The following is a 15920-nucleotide window of genomic DNA, read 5'->3' as shown; positions in this document are numbered from 1 at the left end:
TTCGAAATAATTATCAAGTTGAAATCGTTAATATCTATTTATATTACTATAATATAAGTAAAGAAGAAGTGCAGAAAATTGATTTTGCAAATCACAAATAATTCTTTTTAGTTTATATGTAATTTTTTTTTAAAAAAATAACAATTTTACAAAAAAAATTATATATTTTTTATTATTTTTTTTATTTTGTAAATGAGAATGGAAGAGTATTTAAGGAATATAATTCCCAATTTAAACAGCTTACCAAAGAACGCCATGTTTACCCTCCAAATCCACACCGTCGACTCTCCACAACCAATTCCGACCACCATCGCCACCACTTCCTCCGCCGTACACGGCCCAAGCCCTAACAGTGACCTTAGCAGCAGCAGCGGGAGCTTACATCTATCGGAACTTAGAGGAATCGCTCATCTCTTCCGCCACCTTCCCTCTTCCACTTCCACCACTATTTCCAACCCTATTTCCCGCACCACCACCGTCTTCATTGTCGCTGCTCCGAATTACCTCTCACCTGATGATTTCCTTCTCTTCTGTGGAACTCATCTTGCCGATTTCACACATGTTATGTTCCTTAAGTAAGTTTGAAACACAGCTGGATCCTGGAATTGTACTTTATGTTTAGAATTCTGTTGTAGTTTTGTAGTTATGTGTTCATATCTACTATCTGATGTAATTTTAGTGAATTTCTATGCATAAATTTATGCTACATGTTGAAAATGTTGACTTTTTGTTGTGGAGGATACGGATTAGGATAGAAGGTCAGTAGGTAGGAGTATATTATCTTGTTATCCGTCCATACCGGTAGTTATAGCATAGCTACTGTAGTTTCTTGTCCTTCGGTTTCTGTTACTATATGTTGTTTCCTGTACTTCTGTTGTAGGACTATAGTGGATATGTTGTTGAAATTATTGGCTTCAGATCCATATCTGTGGTTTTTAAAGGTTATATATATGGTTGAGTGAGAGTCTTTCAGAGGGACTCTACATTTTCTGGCTTGAAATTGTTTGTAAATTTGTTTATGTTGAATTTTAATACTGAATGTTTCAGGAATGATGGAATAGAACATAGTTACAGTGTGTTGATCAATATTGTTAATCAGTTGGCTGCTGATGGGTTTTACTGTAGCTTCAATGGCAAAAGGTTTAAGCCTACCGAGGTATCTAACTGCTGCTGCTGCTGTTATTATGATCACTATCATTACTAGTATTAGTTTTTACCAATAATATTAGAGTTCATTATTGCTTTTATCTTTTTGGCTATGAATGCGTTTTTTTGGATTTTATTAGACTCATTCTGAATAGGGTGTGCAACTTTGTAGGTTGAGGTTTGCCATATATACTTTATTCAATCAGTGGCGTACGAAGAGTCGGCATATATTACAAGTACACCTCCTGTTGGTTATACTGAATTGCCAACATGTCCAGTGTGTCTTGGTGAGTAACTTGGCTTCCCTAAATTTCTGTATAAATTTGAAAACATTAAAGCACAACAACTATATCTCAATACCAAAGTAGTTGAGGTCAGGTTTATGAATCCTCAATATCCATTCTACTTTGTTTGGACGTGATTCATTTAACGACCTAATACTTGGAACAAAGTAAGGATTCTCTAGAAATGTAGTGTAAATGTCACACATATCCTTTTCTTCAACAACTGTGTTATCTTGCGCCTTGACTAATTCCACGAGTACCTGCTATCTTCCATCAACACGGACAAATGTGCAGAGAACATCTAGCGTTTTTTGTCTCCACTGGAATGTGACCTGAGAACCGCGTGGTACTCCACCCACCTCATTGACCACTAGGCCACACCCTTGGGTGCATATCATACATATCCTTCATTTCGTACAATCTCTGAGCAAATTTTTGAGACTGTTGTTGAATGCCAGACCTAAAGTAAAATGTGGCTACTAAGCTTTTGTAACTATTATGCATCTACTTGATGCCTGCAATAGAACTAATTACTTCATCAAAAAAAAAAAGTAAAATGTGTCAACAATGACCAACTTTAATTCTAGCTAGTTGGTATTATTATGGAGACAACAGGTACCTTGATTCAGTTTGTTTATCACTAAGTCTGCATAGAATCCAATAAATTTTAGGTATTTTGAGATAACTCTTCGCCCGGTTATTTTAGATCCATCTCTTCCCCGTTTAACACCTTCAATCATCACAATGTCGTACTTGAAGACTAGTGCATTTGGACGTGTATGTTGGAGTAGAACATAACAGAAGTATCTCAAATGACTCTCTTACTTTTTCTCTTCTATATGCACTATTTGACTTGTTAATGTGGTTATTTCTTATTTATTGATATCATGTATGACCATGCATCTATTCTAGCATCTGCATTAATACTTATGGTTTTTGTAATTATACGTTGGATAATTTTCACATAATATTTTCTACATTTTAACAGTCTTTTTTTCTACATTTTGACATGGAAAACTTACACAATTCCTGTTGGGAATTTCAGAAAGATTGGACCAAGATACAAGTGGAATACAGAGTACACTTTGTGACCATTCCTTTCAGTGCTCTTGTGTCTCAAAGTGGACCTATTTGGCATGCCAAGTTAGTATGCTTGTCTAATTTCTCCCCATTACTCTCATTTACACTGATGAAATTAAGTGCTTTGTCAATATTTATGAAAAAAGTCATGCATATGAGGTCTAAATAAGATCAGATTTTCTACTACTAAGTTTCATGCACGCACTTCAGGTGAGTAGTGAGTACTTATGGGTGAATTTGAGATTTTTTCATGTTAAAACTGTCTTATGTGCACTTTGAGTTATATTGTTATGGTTATACTTTTATCTGTTTATTTATTTTTTTCATTTTTATTTGCAAATAACGTTCTTGCCTAATTTGTTGTTTCTGTATGTGTTCACTGACAATATTTTACTGTCTATTGTAGGTGTGTCGACTTTGTCAGCAGCAAGATGAGAAGCCTGCTTGTTCAGAGTGTGGAACAATGAAGAATCTTTGTGTTTGTTTGATTTGTGGTTTTGTAGGGTGTGGAAGGTACATAATACATTTTCCCCCTTTAACCATCCTATTAGTTAACTTAATAAGTTGCTATTGTGACTTGATGGTGTTAAAACATCTCTGACCAGCCCTTCTTTGACCTGTTCTTATCATAGATATGAGAAAAAACATGCAATTAAACACTGGATGGATGCAGCACATCACTATTCACTTGAATTGGAAACCCAACAAATCTGGGATTATGTAGGGGACAAGTATGTCCACCGATTGAATCAATCAAAAGGTGATAGCAAGTTGGTTACTGTTAATTCCAGATGTACTGCAACTGAGGGAGAATGTACTACTTGTGGCGATGATGAGGATTCAAGTTTTAGTGGTGCCCTTTTCAGCAGCAAAGTTGATTCGGTATTTTTTTCTTTGTTCTCTCATAACATTCTTGTTTCACAACGACTTTTTGACATTCTTTAGGATCGTTCATAATTGGAAATCCCTCCATTTCCTGTCCTCTCCTTAGGGGTTTTATTTTTCTTTATCATCTGTCATATCTTGAAGCCAATTAAGTTATTGTTTTACCTAAATGTAGATTGTAGATGAGTACAACAATCTTCTTGCTAGTCAGCTGGAAACTCAAAGACAGGTAAGCAAAACTTAAACCTCGTTTCATTCTGTTGTTCAGCCCTTGCATTTTTTTCATCTCAGAAGAAGTGATATCCTGGCCTGCTGTAACCTCTACTTAATTTCTCTGTGGCAGCAAGTGTGGTAGCAGTTTCCACTATGCATGCATTTTAGCCAGAATTTAAGCTTGTTAAAAGAGTGAAACGTTCCTTTCAGTTTATTAATAGTTTTGACTTGTGTTCCTCAGCATTATGAATCTCTATTAGCTGAGGCGAAGAGTGGAAAAGAGAGCTCAATATCCAGAGCAGTGGAGAAGGCAGTTTTCTCAAAGTTGAATGACTTACAGGCTAAGATAGAAATGTATACAGAGGAGACGAAGTCCATTGCAGAGGTAGGGACCGATCAAGAAAAGTTTCCGTGCACAAACTTCCTGGATCTTTTCCGCACCTTATTTCCACTTTTATGTAAATAACTTTTTGATTAATTACCTTTTGTTTTTAGAGGAATCAAGTGCTTTTGAAAAACCAAGAGCTTTTGCAGACAAAGTATAGAGAAACAGCAGAAAGGTACATTTATTTTATCTGGCTTATGTAAGTTTTACAGTCATCACTAAGACTTGCTGGAGCTCAAAATATATGCATTTTGTTACATTCTCCATTAATTTATTTTGATGCTAGTCAATTTGGATTTTGGTGATACCAATAGGTCCGGCTCAATTGATTTGTACCGGTCTTTTTCTTCACTTCCATGTCATTATGCACTAAACTTGTAGTGGTTTAACTAAACTAGACACAGCTATGTGACTTAAGTTGTAAATACATTTACCTGTGCTTTAGGGAAAGGTTATTACTCAAGTCGAAGGACGAGAATAAACTGGACCTCAAGGAGCAGGTACTTCCATTGCATTCCTTTTGGCTTGTCCAATTTTGCTCTTTCCCGTTCAATAAAGCTGAGTTTTCTTCTTGATTTTCGTAGATACGGGACTTAAAAGTTTATGTTGAAGCCCAGAAGAAACTTTCGAACATGGGTATTTCAGATGGGAAAGGAGGAACTGTACTATCTGTAGAACCCAACAAGCAATCTTCCAGCAATTCTCGAAGGCGAGGGAAGCTAGGTCGAAGACGGAACTAGTAGCACTTTGACAGAGTGAGGCTCGTTCAAGTGTTTGAGCACCTCCACCATCTTCCGGTAGGTTGAGGGTTTGAGTCACCCTCTACTAGAAGGATAAGTGGAAACACTATTGATCATCCTGCGGGTGGAAAACGAAATAGAACTAGTAGGAATCAGTCATCCTCTTCTCTTGTATTATATACTACTAATAAGTTTTGAGCATTGTACATGGAAGAGTCTAATTCTGTATTGGCACTTTGTAAATGAATTATTCTTCTTCACAAATTTCATACAATCTAAACAACAGTTTCTTGTCAGTTTTCACCAGAAAAGCAAAGCTTCGTTGACTCGGTCAAGTAGTTTCGGAATATTCAATAATTTTATATATAATAGTAATGATAAATTAAAAAGAACAGGCATTGTGGAGTTAGGATTTTCACTAGCGAGATTCAAATTATAAAGAAATTAACGTGTGAACAAGCTGAGGGTGTTATATTTACTATATACATTTTAAAAAAATAAGTTTGACGTATAATGTAATTTTACGATAAAGAAGTTTCGAATGAATGCTCACCCTAGCTCCACCCCTAAACACACATTTGGCTCCATACAACTCTCTCTACCAACAACCATGGAATTCCAAATATAGGTGGGTACATTTTTTACTTGGTAGTGGGTGAAACGTAAGCCTTGAGACATAGAGTTTATGAATCTTTAATTTCTTAATTTATGTTTTTAATAAAATAGCACAATAACACAAAAATATTGGAAGTGTTAAAAGTCATCACTTAAAAGATATTATCAAACTACACATAGTACCTTCCTAAAATCTGATAATTTTGAAACATGAAGATATAAATTTCTAGGTATTATCATAAAAATGTTCAAATTATATTTAACCTCAGACTATTTTCAATTACTAAGTAATTATGCAATTATATGGACACCATTTTTTCATATTTGAGTTGCTACTCTCAATCTTCAGATGAAATTGAGCTTCCATTATTCATTTGTTGAAGAATTTGAGAGTCAGCATTGCTAACTAGGAAATTTGACACATGAATCAAGGTTCGTACACGCGATGAACGTATTTAGAACGCACAATCAAACACTTAGGACGTAAGCCTCACACATGAGTCTCAGCGCGTTTTGCAAGTACCGCGCCCAAAGGCAAGTCCCAAAGAGCCTTTTGAAACAGAGCTAAAGACATAAATTAAGAAGTGGTTTCTCCTTTCTGTAACATACAAAGGTACAGGTTTCATCAAAACACATCCTCAATAAACTTTGGGATATTCAGTAAAAAAGAAGGGAACACTTTGGAAATCATTCTTCTTTAGTAAAGCTAAAAGAAACCATTGACAAGAGCAATTGTTCATATCTCCAACTATAATTAGGATTTCCAGATTACTGATGCCAAGATACCCTTCCTCTACTACTACATTTACATGTCCACGAACATTATCGGTGAACTGATGTAACCCTACTAAACAAACTCTACATTATCTAAATTCAGCTTTCTATTAACTACACTGGCTAATCTAGAAGCTTCTCCCCTTCCAAGATAATTTTAATGGAGGGACGTTGAAAAACAACACGATGCAGCTCATACACTCGTCTTTTCAACGAAAACTGCCAGCATCTGCATCAGGTAACTACCTTTGAGGTTGATCTGAATTTGCAGCACCTGAAGTGCTTGGCCCATTACCATTATCAGCTGGGGGCAACATTCCCCATTTACCTTCAGCCTCAAGCGGCTCAAGTACAATTACAGCACCATCGTTTAGTCCCAATGCAAACTGATTCGGGTCAGATGGATGTGCAGCGATAACAAGTGGATGCACCCTTGCACTGCAGAACAAATTTCGAAAACAACCCAAATAAAATGAGAAATACAGCTAAAGCATTCCAGATTTTTTGAGTTTTTTTTTTCCAAACAATTTCTGGAATAAACAAAGAAAAGCAGCAGTGTTCAATCACCTTGGATTAGCGGGAAGGTACGAAGTAGGATTGATCCGACATCTCCAACGCAGTGTATAAGCACTGAGAACACCTACACTTGCATCTTCAAAACTAACAAATATAGACTGGCTATCACAAGAATACGTTGCATGTGTAATTGGCCCAGTTACTTCTCTAGGTACCCACTGTTCAAGAGGAAATATCCAATGTCACACTTAAACTGGGCAGAATAACATAATGGAAACACACAGTAAAGAATATTGAAGTAATGGAAGTCTAATCACTGCAACTCAAGCTAATAAGTATCCTTATTTTAAACTTGGGGTTGGAAAAGGATTAGAGAAGGGATACGGTACCTGTTTGAGGCACTCCAGTTTAGGAGCTTCAAATATGGCTATCTGTGTTTCGTGCACTACCAACAATTGTGTCTGATCCTGGTGAAATTGTACACGAGTATCTGCTTGAGGTGCAGCCGCACGCCCAGCAGGAATCTGCAAGTATTTGCTTGTTTGCTTCTCCCAAGTATCACTGCTCCAAACACACAGCTGTAGAAACAGGATACCTCATGATGCAACCGTTGCTCATACAGAACATCACAAATCTTACTAAGGAAAAGATTTGTAAAAAAATTATAATATGATTCTGGTGAAGTAGGCTGGGTTACCAAACCAAGCACTTCCTTTTGTTGAAGCACAGAATTTAAATATATAAAATTGTCTCCCCTAACAGTTTATGCTTTTATATAGGGTAATCACATATGGTATTAGAGCATGCTGAGGTTCTAGGTTCTAATATTACAGCCACCCATCAACAAAACACTTCCATATGCTTGGTCCAAAAAGAGGTTTAAACCGTGAGGAGGCGTGTTGCATAAATAAAATGAAATAAATAATTAGGTAACTATTAACCAATTTCTTCTCGATCAAAACTCAACTATCAACCCCCAAATAGTTCCACACTAAACTCATTTTCCCATAATGATTAGGGCAGAATATCTAAAATTGGTTTTCATAACCAAATAAATCCATATCAAATTTACCTGAGAATCTGCTCCTGCAGATATAAGCACGTTGAGAGAATTCGAAAAGGCAAGCCCAGTTATTCTTTTCTGATGTCCTTTGAGCTTTGTCTTTACCTACGCAAAGTAATCATACTTGATGTCAATGAATTTAAACTAAATATAAATTAGTAATATTCCAAAAATCACAAAATGAAATAAATGTCTGAATAGCTCAACCTCATCAACTCGGACATTATATATCTGGATGGAGGAGTCATCCATTCCTATGGCAATAACATTGTTATCTTGAGGATGAAATGCCAAAAAGGTTGCTGCGGGTGGGGCGGGCATAAATGTTGTCATAGTCTGCATTTGCAACAAAAACATATAGAGATTAGTGGAAAGCAAAATAAAGAAAAATAACTTCATGCAACTAATTCCTGATTTATAGCTTCTTAGCTGAACTGCTAGGCTAAAGCTAGAGTGCAAGTTGACTTGTGGACAGCAGAATCAAAAGATGCAGCATCTTACCTTAAAAGTCATCATATTGAACAATGATATTTTCCCTCCAGAAGCTGACATGACGTAGGAGTCATTCTTTGAGAGTGCAAAACACGGAACAACCTCTTCAGGATTTGTGTCATTAGTATCATTTGTCATCAGTGTCCCACTTGCAGGTTGCCACAGTTGTGGGACAATACTTGCATTAGCCTATTAGAGAATTGCACAATGAGCTGAAATGATATATATATATATGCAAAAGAGAGTTAAAGTTATAAAAACCAATACCTTCCCTGTCGGATGACGGTCATTTCTGGGCCATTTCCAAAGTTTGTGCACAGCATTAGCAGCTAATGCCAATATAGCGTATCCTGAATTTGTATATATCAACCTTGTAACCTGAAATACCAAAAAAGGGAACTGGAAAGTATTAGAAAAAGGACTACTTTTTTCAGCTTAAATGGAAAATGACATTGGTCATTACAGATCGAGCATATGATGCAACCTCACATCTCAAAAAGAAATTGTTTACAGGCAAAAACTTTGGTCATGGTTTTAATTAAGCAATAACTCATACCCTCGGTGTTGTTGCACTGTCAGGAAGCTTCAGGGATCTGCACTGTGATGGTTCATTAATTTCAGTCGGTTTCCATATTTTAGATTTATCAACAGGCTCTTCTGCAGCTCTTGGCCTTGCATCACCTAAATTGCGACTTTCACCATTCTACCAAGAAGTTAAAATAAAGGGGCTGATCAGCAAATGGTCAAAAGTCCCAAAACATATAAGTATGAACAGCACTAAGAAAATCTCTATTTAATTAGAATAGTGTCACCAACCATGGATGTCATTGGCACTGCTCTATCTACAAAGCTTGCGGCAACAGAAGTACTAGGTGGCCCAAAACTTCCCACCGTGGATGGCTGCATACATGTAAAGCATTTTATCGACAGCCTAATATTGGACAATAATATTTTCAACATTGAAGAACAAGAAAAGTAAATGCATCAAACCAACTACCTTCACTGCAGAAGCAGAAGATACTCTAGAAGCATCAAATGGGCGATTTTCCATGGATCTTAAAAGCCTAACACCATCTGCATTTGCTAAGATTTTTAGCCCATTGTCACTCGTTGAAACAGCCAACAACATTCCTTCCTTGTTAAATCGGAGGCAAGGAGAAGCCTGGGAATTTGGTAAAATGTGTGAGTAAAAAAGACATAAGTGGGTTGTTAAAGAATTGGTCGACTGGCATTTACCGGTAAGCCACCGTCAGCGTCAGTAGTTGTCAGTAAGTTAACACTGTCCATTTCCCAAAATTTGATCACGAATTCATCACCAGCTGCCAAAAATCTGTTTTTAGTAGTGTCAAATTGCACTATCCCACCTGCTCGCTTCCCCAGACCACTAAATGTACGCTTTACAGCTCCTTCACTTTCATTCCATTCAACAAGATATGACTCTCCTTCTTTGTTAGTCCCACATGAAAATAACCTGCAAGCCAATATTTCATGATATACCACAAACTTTAGCCAAGGGAAAGTAATAAAATCGGATCATGCACAGTTATGGAAGTCATTATGCAAACCTTGTTCCATCGGCACTATAGGCCATTGTGGTTGATGAATGACCTGGTGCATCATAGTCAACTCTTGAACCCATGTTGTCGTATAACCACGCCTTTATTTTCCCATCAATTGCAGTTGAGAAGATAAACTGATGAAGACAAAAAAAGGAGCAGAAGACCCAAGAAGTTAGATTAAAAAATATTACTAAAGACAAGTAAATTAGATCTTCACATCTAAAGAGAAGCATTTTGAATTCATAAATGCTGAACTGCCACATTATTTTTTATTTCTACTGGTTAATGCTCTAATGCATATCAAAACCTGAAAACTGTTTCTTCAATTCATATATGAAGGAAGAAATAGTGCTCCGAAGTGGGGAAAAAATCATCTAACAAGTTATAATCAATTTCCTGATAATTCAAAAGGAGGAGCATGGCTAACCTGAATACTTTCTTTGTGATGTGGACATACTGAATAGACTGGTGCCTCATGGCCCTCAAAAGTATATTGCTTAGCCCCTGTCGCAGCATCCCACACCTGTGAACGAGAAATATTTTATCAAATACAGTGCTCATAACCAGTCAACAGAAAAAAGTGAACAGGGTGGAGGAAGTCCGACCCTAACAATCTGAGTCAAAGTACATAACATATCAAACCTTAATAAGCCTGTCATCCCCACAGGTTACAATACAAATCTGTTTGTTAGGGTAGGAAAAGGCAAGATCGTTGACACTTCCTGAATGAGCCTCAATCTGCACGTAAGGCCCAGTCAAAGTCCATATTCATTTAGAAAAAGAAAGCAGGAGGTAAATATCTGGAAGGATTACACGGCACATTACCTCAAGATGGTTTCTAAGATCATCGCCACCGTGATATGAATAGACATGCACAAGGTGCTTAGAGAATGCAACACCTAATAAAGAATCAACAGAGAGCAAAAGGAGAGTTAAGGCCGATTACTGCAATTCAGTCATAAAAAAATTAGCTTTCAGTAGTATGAACTACTTGAACAAGCTTTATCATTCACAGAAAACTTAAGGTTCCAGGAGTTAAAATTCATAATAGCATTCAGAGGACTTACCAAACAGAGTACCATCAGGACTCCACATTACACGGTTAACTGCTGCAGAGTACTCACTTGCCATAGATGCCTGATTGTTGTTCAGATAATAAATCGGTAACTACGAGACTTATAAACCATCCATATGACCATAAATGATAAACAAGTGCGAATGCAATCAACAAGTTCCACTCGTACCTGTAGAGCCACTGAACATTGTGAAAGATCCCAAATCTTGAAATTTCTGTTAGCAATCCTCTCCCTAGAACCCAATTCCCAAAGCATAACCTCTCCTGTGCCAGTACCAACTGAAAATAAAGAACCATCAGTAGCAGCCCAAAACAAATGTACAATTGGTGTACCGTAAAAGTAGATATAAAAATCAAAATGAGGGAAATGAATTAAAGAAAACCGATTTCACTGATTGGAAACTAACCAAGAAGCAAAATCTGCTGCACCGGATGGAAATCCATACTCTTGACTGTTGAACCCTGATTTAGAGTCATGACAAAAGCCTTGGGCAAATCATCTGATGAGTAGGAACTTTGCGCATGGCTTTGTCCGGAGTATCCACCAGGCAAAATATTGATAGGCATATTATTTACCTGTAATCAATTAAAATAGACTCACTGTTTCCCTTTAAAATACGAAAGCATCAAAGAACTTCCTAAAATATGAGCCGATTTGCAAGCAACAGTTTCTATCGTACAGCTCAGTTAAATACATACTAATGTGTAAGCAACTCAAGATAATGTAACATACTTCATCTGATACACCAAAAGGTCTTGATCTCTTTAACATGTGCTCCGAGTCAGCTGTTTGATAGTCTACTGCTGAGTTATTTGTAGGAGTCCTCGGACGTTTTAGCATAGCTGCTGCTAAAAATTAGCACATAGAACAAGTATCAGTTTATGGTTCGCCAACTCTTAACAGGGGAGAGGGATTGAAGGAGAGAAATCAGTATAAATACACTCCACTATATTTGTCAATGAATGGGTACTCGCACTAGTATTGATGGACCTCAATAGAATCATTTCGAGGTGGTGCTATACGTACAATACCTGCTGCATTATTTGGAGTGGTAAAACCTATTGGTCCAGCAGATGCAGAAGGATGAGAGACTTGGGAAGGATTAGTCATCCACCCAGCAAGAGCGTTTTGCAGAGGAGCAGGTGCTTGCTGGAAAGACTGAAAGGAACAAACTTCAATCTCTAATCATTCATGATTTACAAATGAAATTTAGCAAGTTTGCTTTTCTACTTACAGTTACACCATGAGGACCCAAAGCTTGAAAAACCCCCGGCTTTGGAACAGCTCCCATGAGTGGATGGGTTACAGGAGACGGAGCACGTGCACCATTTGGCTGTGAAGGACCACAAGAATGGTCCACAAATAAGGTCTTTATGTCAGGATTAGGCTTCGGGGTCTTGCAAAGCTGATGCTGCCAGTTCAAACTGCAAGAATATTGGGCACCTATGTGTAAGCCAACTACACTATAAATAAAAGAAGATGAAAACAAGAACCAAAACCGAAATGCTAGTATTTAAAAGTCTAATGCTCTCCAGAAATAAACCTCTGGTTGATTAACGTTCGCAGTCTTGCATTCTTCAAGGAAGGAAAGGTCAGCTTATCACGAAAAAGGGGATTTGCTTCTATCAATTTCTTGAGTTCCAGAAGCATTATACCCCTAGCAGACTTAGTATCTCCATATTTAGATAATTGCTCGTTATCCCTGAAAATCATTGCAGACAAATTCAGAACCATTTGAAAATTGACAAAGAACACATCTAAAAGATCAACAAAATAGATATGGGAGCTAAGATGGCAATCTCTGAGTTAAGTCCTTCCGTTACCTAAAGTTGTCAAGAGTCAAAAGTTGTGTTATTTCTTTGAAAAGCTCTTCATTAAACGCCGAAAACACCTTCAAGTCCTTCACTAGGATCTCAACAGCTTTAGGACGGTCATTCCTAGAAGAAAAACAACAACAAAAACAAACTATCAGACATTTTATAAATAATTGAAACATACAACAAGCATCTAAATTGAAAAATAAACTAAAAATCAGACTCACCTATCCAGAGCTTCAAGATACTTTTGCTTTCGGATCTCGAAGAAAATTTTCATGGAGTATCTATTATCATCAACCTTAGTGAACCCAGATAAGTACTTTTCCACTTCATCCCATTCTCCATTCCCCACCATTTCATCAAAATGCCTCATGTTAAAGTAAAACCCAGACTCTTGCTCCAATCTTCAACACACCAAAAACAAAAAAACATAAAAAAAATTATACCACCAAACAAACAAAACCACAACAACCATTATTACAAATCACAATTTCTTCCCATTTAAATTTAGTAAGAAAATGGTATATATAAAAACAAAAAAAAACCATTCACATACACAATTAATAAAACAAATCAATCAATTCAGCTAATTTCTCACTCAACCCACAAATTTCACAACACTTTAGATCCCCAAACCAAAAACTCAAACAATTCTTCAATCTCCCACATTTACAAAAATCACAACAAAAAAAAAAGAGGAAAAAATCAAAAAACAAAACCCTACTTGTGAACAGCATCTTTGAATTTCTCCTCATCCAGAAACTGTAGTATCAAAAACACAAGCTCTCTACTCAGCGAAGACATCTCCCACCTGCAAAAAAAAAAAATCAAAAATTCTCCAAATTCAACTCCAACCCATTAAAATTAAACCAATTCCTTACAATTCCCCCAAAACAAAAACTCCATAGATCAAACACAAAACCAAAAAACCCCCAATTTTTCCTCAAATTAAACTCACCTAACACCTATTACACCTCATCCACCTACATATACGTGCATGTACATACATATATATATACAGAAACCCCCTAAAACACACACATACACACAATACCATACATACCTTGAATCAATGAGTGAGAGACTAAACCAAAAAAAAAAAAAATAGATCCAAGGTTTTTTGTCTATATATATATATATATATGAGAGAGAAACTAGAGAGAGAAACAAAAAAAAGGTAGAATTTTGTTTTATGGAAGAGAGAGAAAGAGAAAAAGACCATGTGTGAGTAGGGCTAGGTGGGGAAGAGACATATAAATAGGAGAAGGAAGAGAGTGATAAGAGGGTTGAAAAATTTATGAAATAAAAGTGATAAGTTGTAGTACTTATCACTGATAAGTAACTCTGCTTATCAGAAATTTAAGGATAAGTGAATTTACTTATAGACTTGTTTAATACGTCTCTTAAAAAAGGAAGATTTTTTTTTATTTAATTATTTTATTTATTCGGCAGAAAATGCGGGAATTTCTATGAGAGTAATTATTCAGTGCTGTCGGCCTCATTATAGCTTTTAAGGACTCGCACCCCCTTTTTTTACGATTTCGTTTAAATTTAATTATCTTACTTTCCTTTTTAAGTTATTTTTTTAAATTTTTTTATAATTATCATAGTTTTTTTTTAGTTTTACAGTAATTTTTCATTGTATTTTTTGTTAGTTGACTGTGAATATATTAATAATATATGAATACATAAAATAACCAGTTATACTGACTCTCGAAAAATGAATATCAAAACTAAATAGGAACAAATGAAGTACTCCCTTCGTCCACTATTATTTGTCGTGGTTTCTATTTTTTGAGTCAAACTATAAGAATTTTGACTAATATTTTTTTCATCATATTGATATGCAAAAAATTATAATTTATAGTACTTTTTATATAGTTTTAGAATATCTAATTTTTTTGTTTAAAATATCGAATTATATAATCTAATTTAATTTTATAAATTAGTTAAATTAACTTTTGAAAAGTGTAATATGACAAATAAAAGTAAACGGCAATGTTTAATACCATTTTTTTAATTTGACTATTTAAGTTATGAATTTAAGGGAAAAAATTGAATTTTTGAATAAATAAAAAATTTGTGCTGAGTCAAACTATATATTAGGAGTAGTAACTAATTATTTATGTTTGGTAGAAGAAGGATATAAGAACGAAAAATATTTATTGATTGACCAAAAATGAGAATTGACATTTTTTTTTCCTTATTTGGTAGAAAAAAATATTATGGGAACTAATTGGAAATTACTAGTATTAAATTCTTTCCAAGTATAGAAAATATTTTCTTTGGTTTAAAATAATTCACATGAAGTTATTTAATTATTTTTTGCCGAATTTGTACTTTATGCATTCTTAAATCAAATTTCATTCTATAAAATTTAATGATATTATGTTAATCTGAAAAAAGGAATTATAATAAGTCAAAAGTTAGTTTTTTTTTTTTAATTTTCAGAAATTAGTGAATTTCTTAATTTAGCTGGAAGGTCAAAGAAGTTAGTGGTTTAATCAGTCCAAATTTTTAAAAAGAATAATTATTTTGAGTTTTTTTTTTCTGGCACATTTTTTGTTTTTTCTGATTTGTTTAGATGCTAAGAATTTTATTTGACTGAATTAAATTTGAATATTGTGTTATAAAAAAGTTGAGATTTTAATTTTTTATTAAATTGATGTGGTATCTGTTTTGAAATTTTATTAAATTAAAACCTATGCCTAAAATCTAATTTACTTAAGGAAGTATTTTTTATTAAATAAATTTTTACATTATTAAAAATAGAAAAATATTTATCCCTCGATTTCACATGGCTAAAATAGCATTAAATTTTGCTAACCCCATTGAGAAAAAAGTGATAACAAAATTTATTGTTATTTGACATAATGCACAATCATTGACTGTTATAAATAGGGACGTCATAATTATTATTATTATTATTATTATTAAAAACTTGTAACCAATTTTGCTTTTATATTTTTTTTGACTGAACAAAAATATTATTTCCTTTTTTATTTATTACTCTATATTTTTTTCCTATAACAAATGAATTTATTATATGTGCGTTTTGAAATTTGAACATTTAATGCACGGATAAACAAGAAGCAAATTCTTTTATTTTTTAGGAAAATATAATTTAATGGCATATATGATACACCTAAGACTTGATAAAAGATGACAATATCAAATCTATTTAAATTTAATATTTAAAGATTTATATAATTTTTTAATATATATATATATATATATATATATATATATATATATATATATAAAAAGTAATAACA

The 15920-nt window shown here is 34.7% G+C and overlaps 2 protein-coding genes across 3 annotated transcripts; one reads left to right on the top strand and one right to left on the bottom strand.

The window, feature by feature from the left end:
* Positions 1 to 173: 173 nt before the first annotated feature.
* Positions 174 to 5029, top strand: LOC107024273 (BRCA1-associated protein). Its single transcript, XM_015225220.2, has 11 exons — positions 174 to 575; positions 1048 to 1156; positions 1319 to 1433; positions 2476 to 2573; positions 2917 to 3023; positions 3143 to 3392; positions 3571 to 3624; positions 3850 to 3993; positions 4104 to 4168; positions 4439 to 4493; positions 4578 to 5029. Exons 1-11 carry the CDS (start codon positions 193 to 195, stop codon positions 4731 to 4733), a joined length of 1536 nt encoding a protein of 511 aa, XP_015080706.1. The 5' UTR covers positions 174 to 192; the 3' UTR covers positions 4734 to 5029.
* Positions 5030 to 5968: 939 nt separating this feature from the next.
* Positions 5969 to 13827, bottom strand: LOC107026193 (topless-related protein 4-like). Of its 2 annotated transcripts, none has more exons than XM_015227072.2 (26): positions 13709 to 13827; positions 13370 to 13456; positions 12870 to 13049; positions 12652 to 12765; positions 12372 to 12530; positions 12063 to 12252; positions 11860 to 11986; positions 11561 to 11676; positions 11235 to 11403; positions 10997 to 11106; positions 10820 to 10889; positions 10578 to 10651; positions 10395 to 10490; positions 10180 to 10275; positions 9759 to 9886; positions 9430 to 9664; positions 9191 to 9355; positions 9010 to 9093; positions 8750 to 8896; positions 8461 to 8571; positions 8203 to 8382; positions 7909 to 8037; positions 7711 to 7806; positions 7028 to 7216; positions 6690 to 6856; positions 5969 to 6560 (listed from the first exon to the last, which is right to left on the bottom strand). In XM_015227072.2, the coding sequence occupies exons 2-26, from the start codon at positions 13447 to 13449 to the stop codon at positions 6365 to 6367; spliced, it is 3408 nt and encodes a 1135-aa protein (XP_015082558.1). In that variant the 5' UTR covers positions 13450 to 13456; positions 13709 to 13827; the 3' UTR covers positions 5969 to 6364. The 2 variants fall into 2 exon arrangements, with proteins under 2 accessions (XP_015082558.1, XP_015082559.1); XM_015227073.2 differs by having other exon boundaries at positions 11561 to 11673.
* Between the last annotated feature and the right edge of the window lie 2093 nt (positions 13828 to 15920).

The sequence above is a fragment of the Solanum pennellii genome, chromosome 7 (assembly GCF_001406875.1).
Source record: "Solanum pennellii chromosome 7, SPENNV200".
Lineage (NCBI taxonomy): Eukaryota > Viridiplantae > Streptophyta > Magnoliopsida > Solanales > Solanaceae > Solanum > Solanum pennellii.
This window is presented reverse-complemented; position numbering and strand designations above follow the sequence as displayed.

Coding starts and splice junctions, on each gene's coding strand:
- LOC107024273 (XM_015225220.2), top strand. CDS start 193: ATGAGAATGGAAGAGTATTTAAGGAATATAATTCCCAATTTAAACAGC. Junction 1,157..1,318: donor AAAGGTTTAAGCCTACCGAG/GTATCTAACTGC, acceptor GCAACTTTGTAG/GTTGAGGTTTGCCATATATA. Junction 2,574..2,916: donor GGACCTATTTGGCATGCCAA/GTTAGTATGCTT, acceptor TGTCTATTGTAG/GTGTGTCGACTTTGTCAGCA.
- LOC107026193 (XM_015227072.2), bottom strand. CDS start 13,449: ATGTCTTCGCTGAGTAGAGAGCTTGTGTTTTTGATACTACAGTTTCTG. Junction 11,107..11,234: donor GCAGCAGATTTTGCTTCTTG/GTTAGTTTCCAA, acceptor CTTTATTTTCAG/TTGGTACTGGCACAGGAGAG. Junction 8,572..8,749: donor ACAGTGCAACAACACCGAGG/GTATGAGTTATT, acceptor TTGGTATTTCAG/GTTACAAGGTTGATATATAC.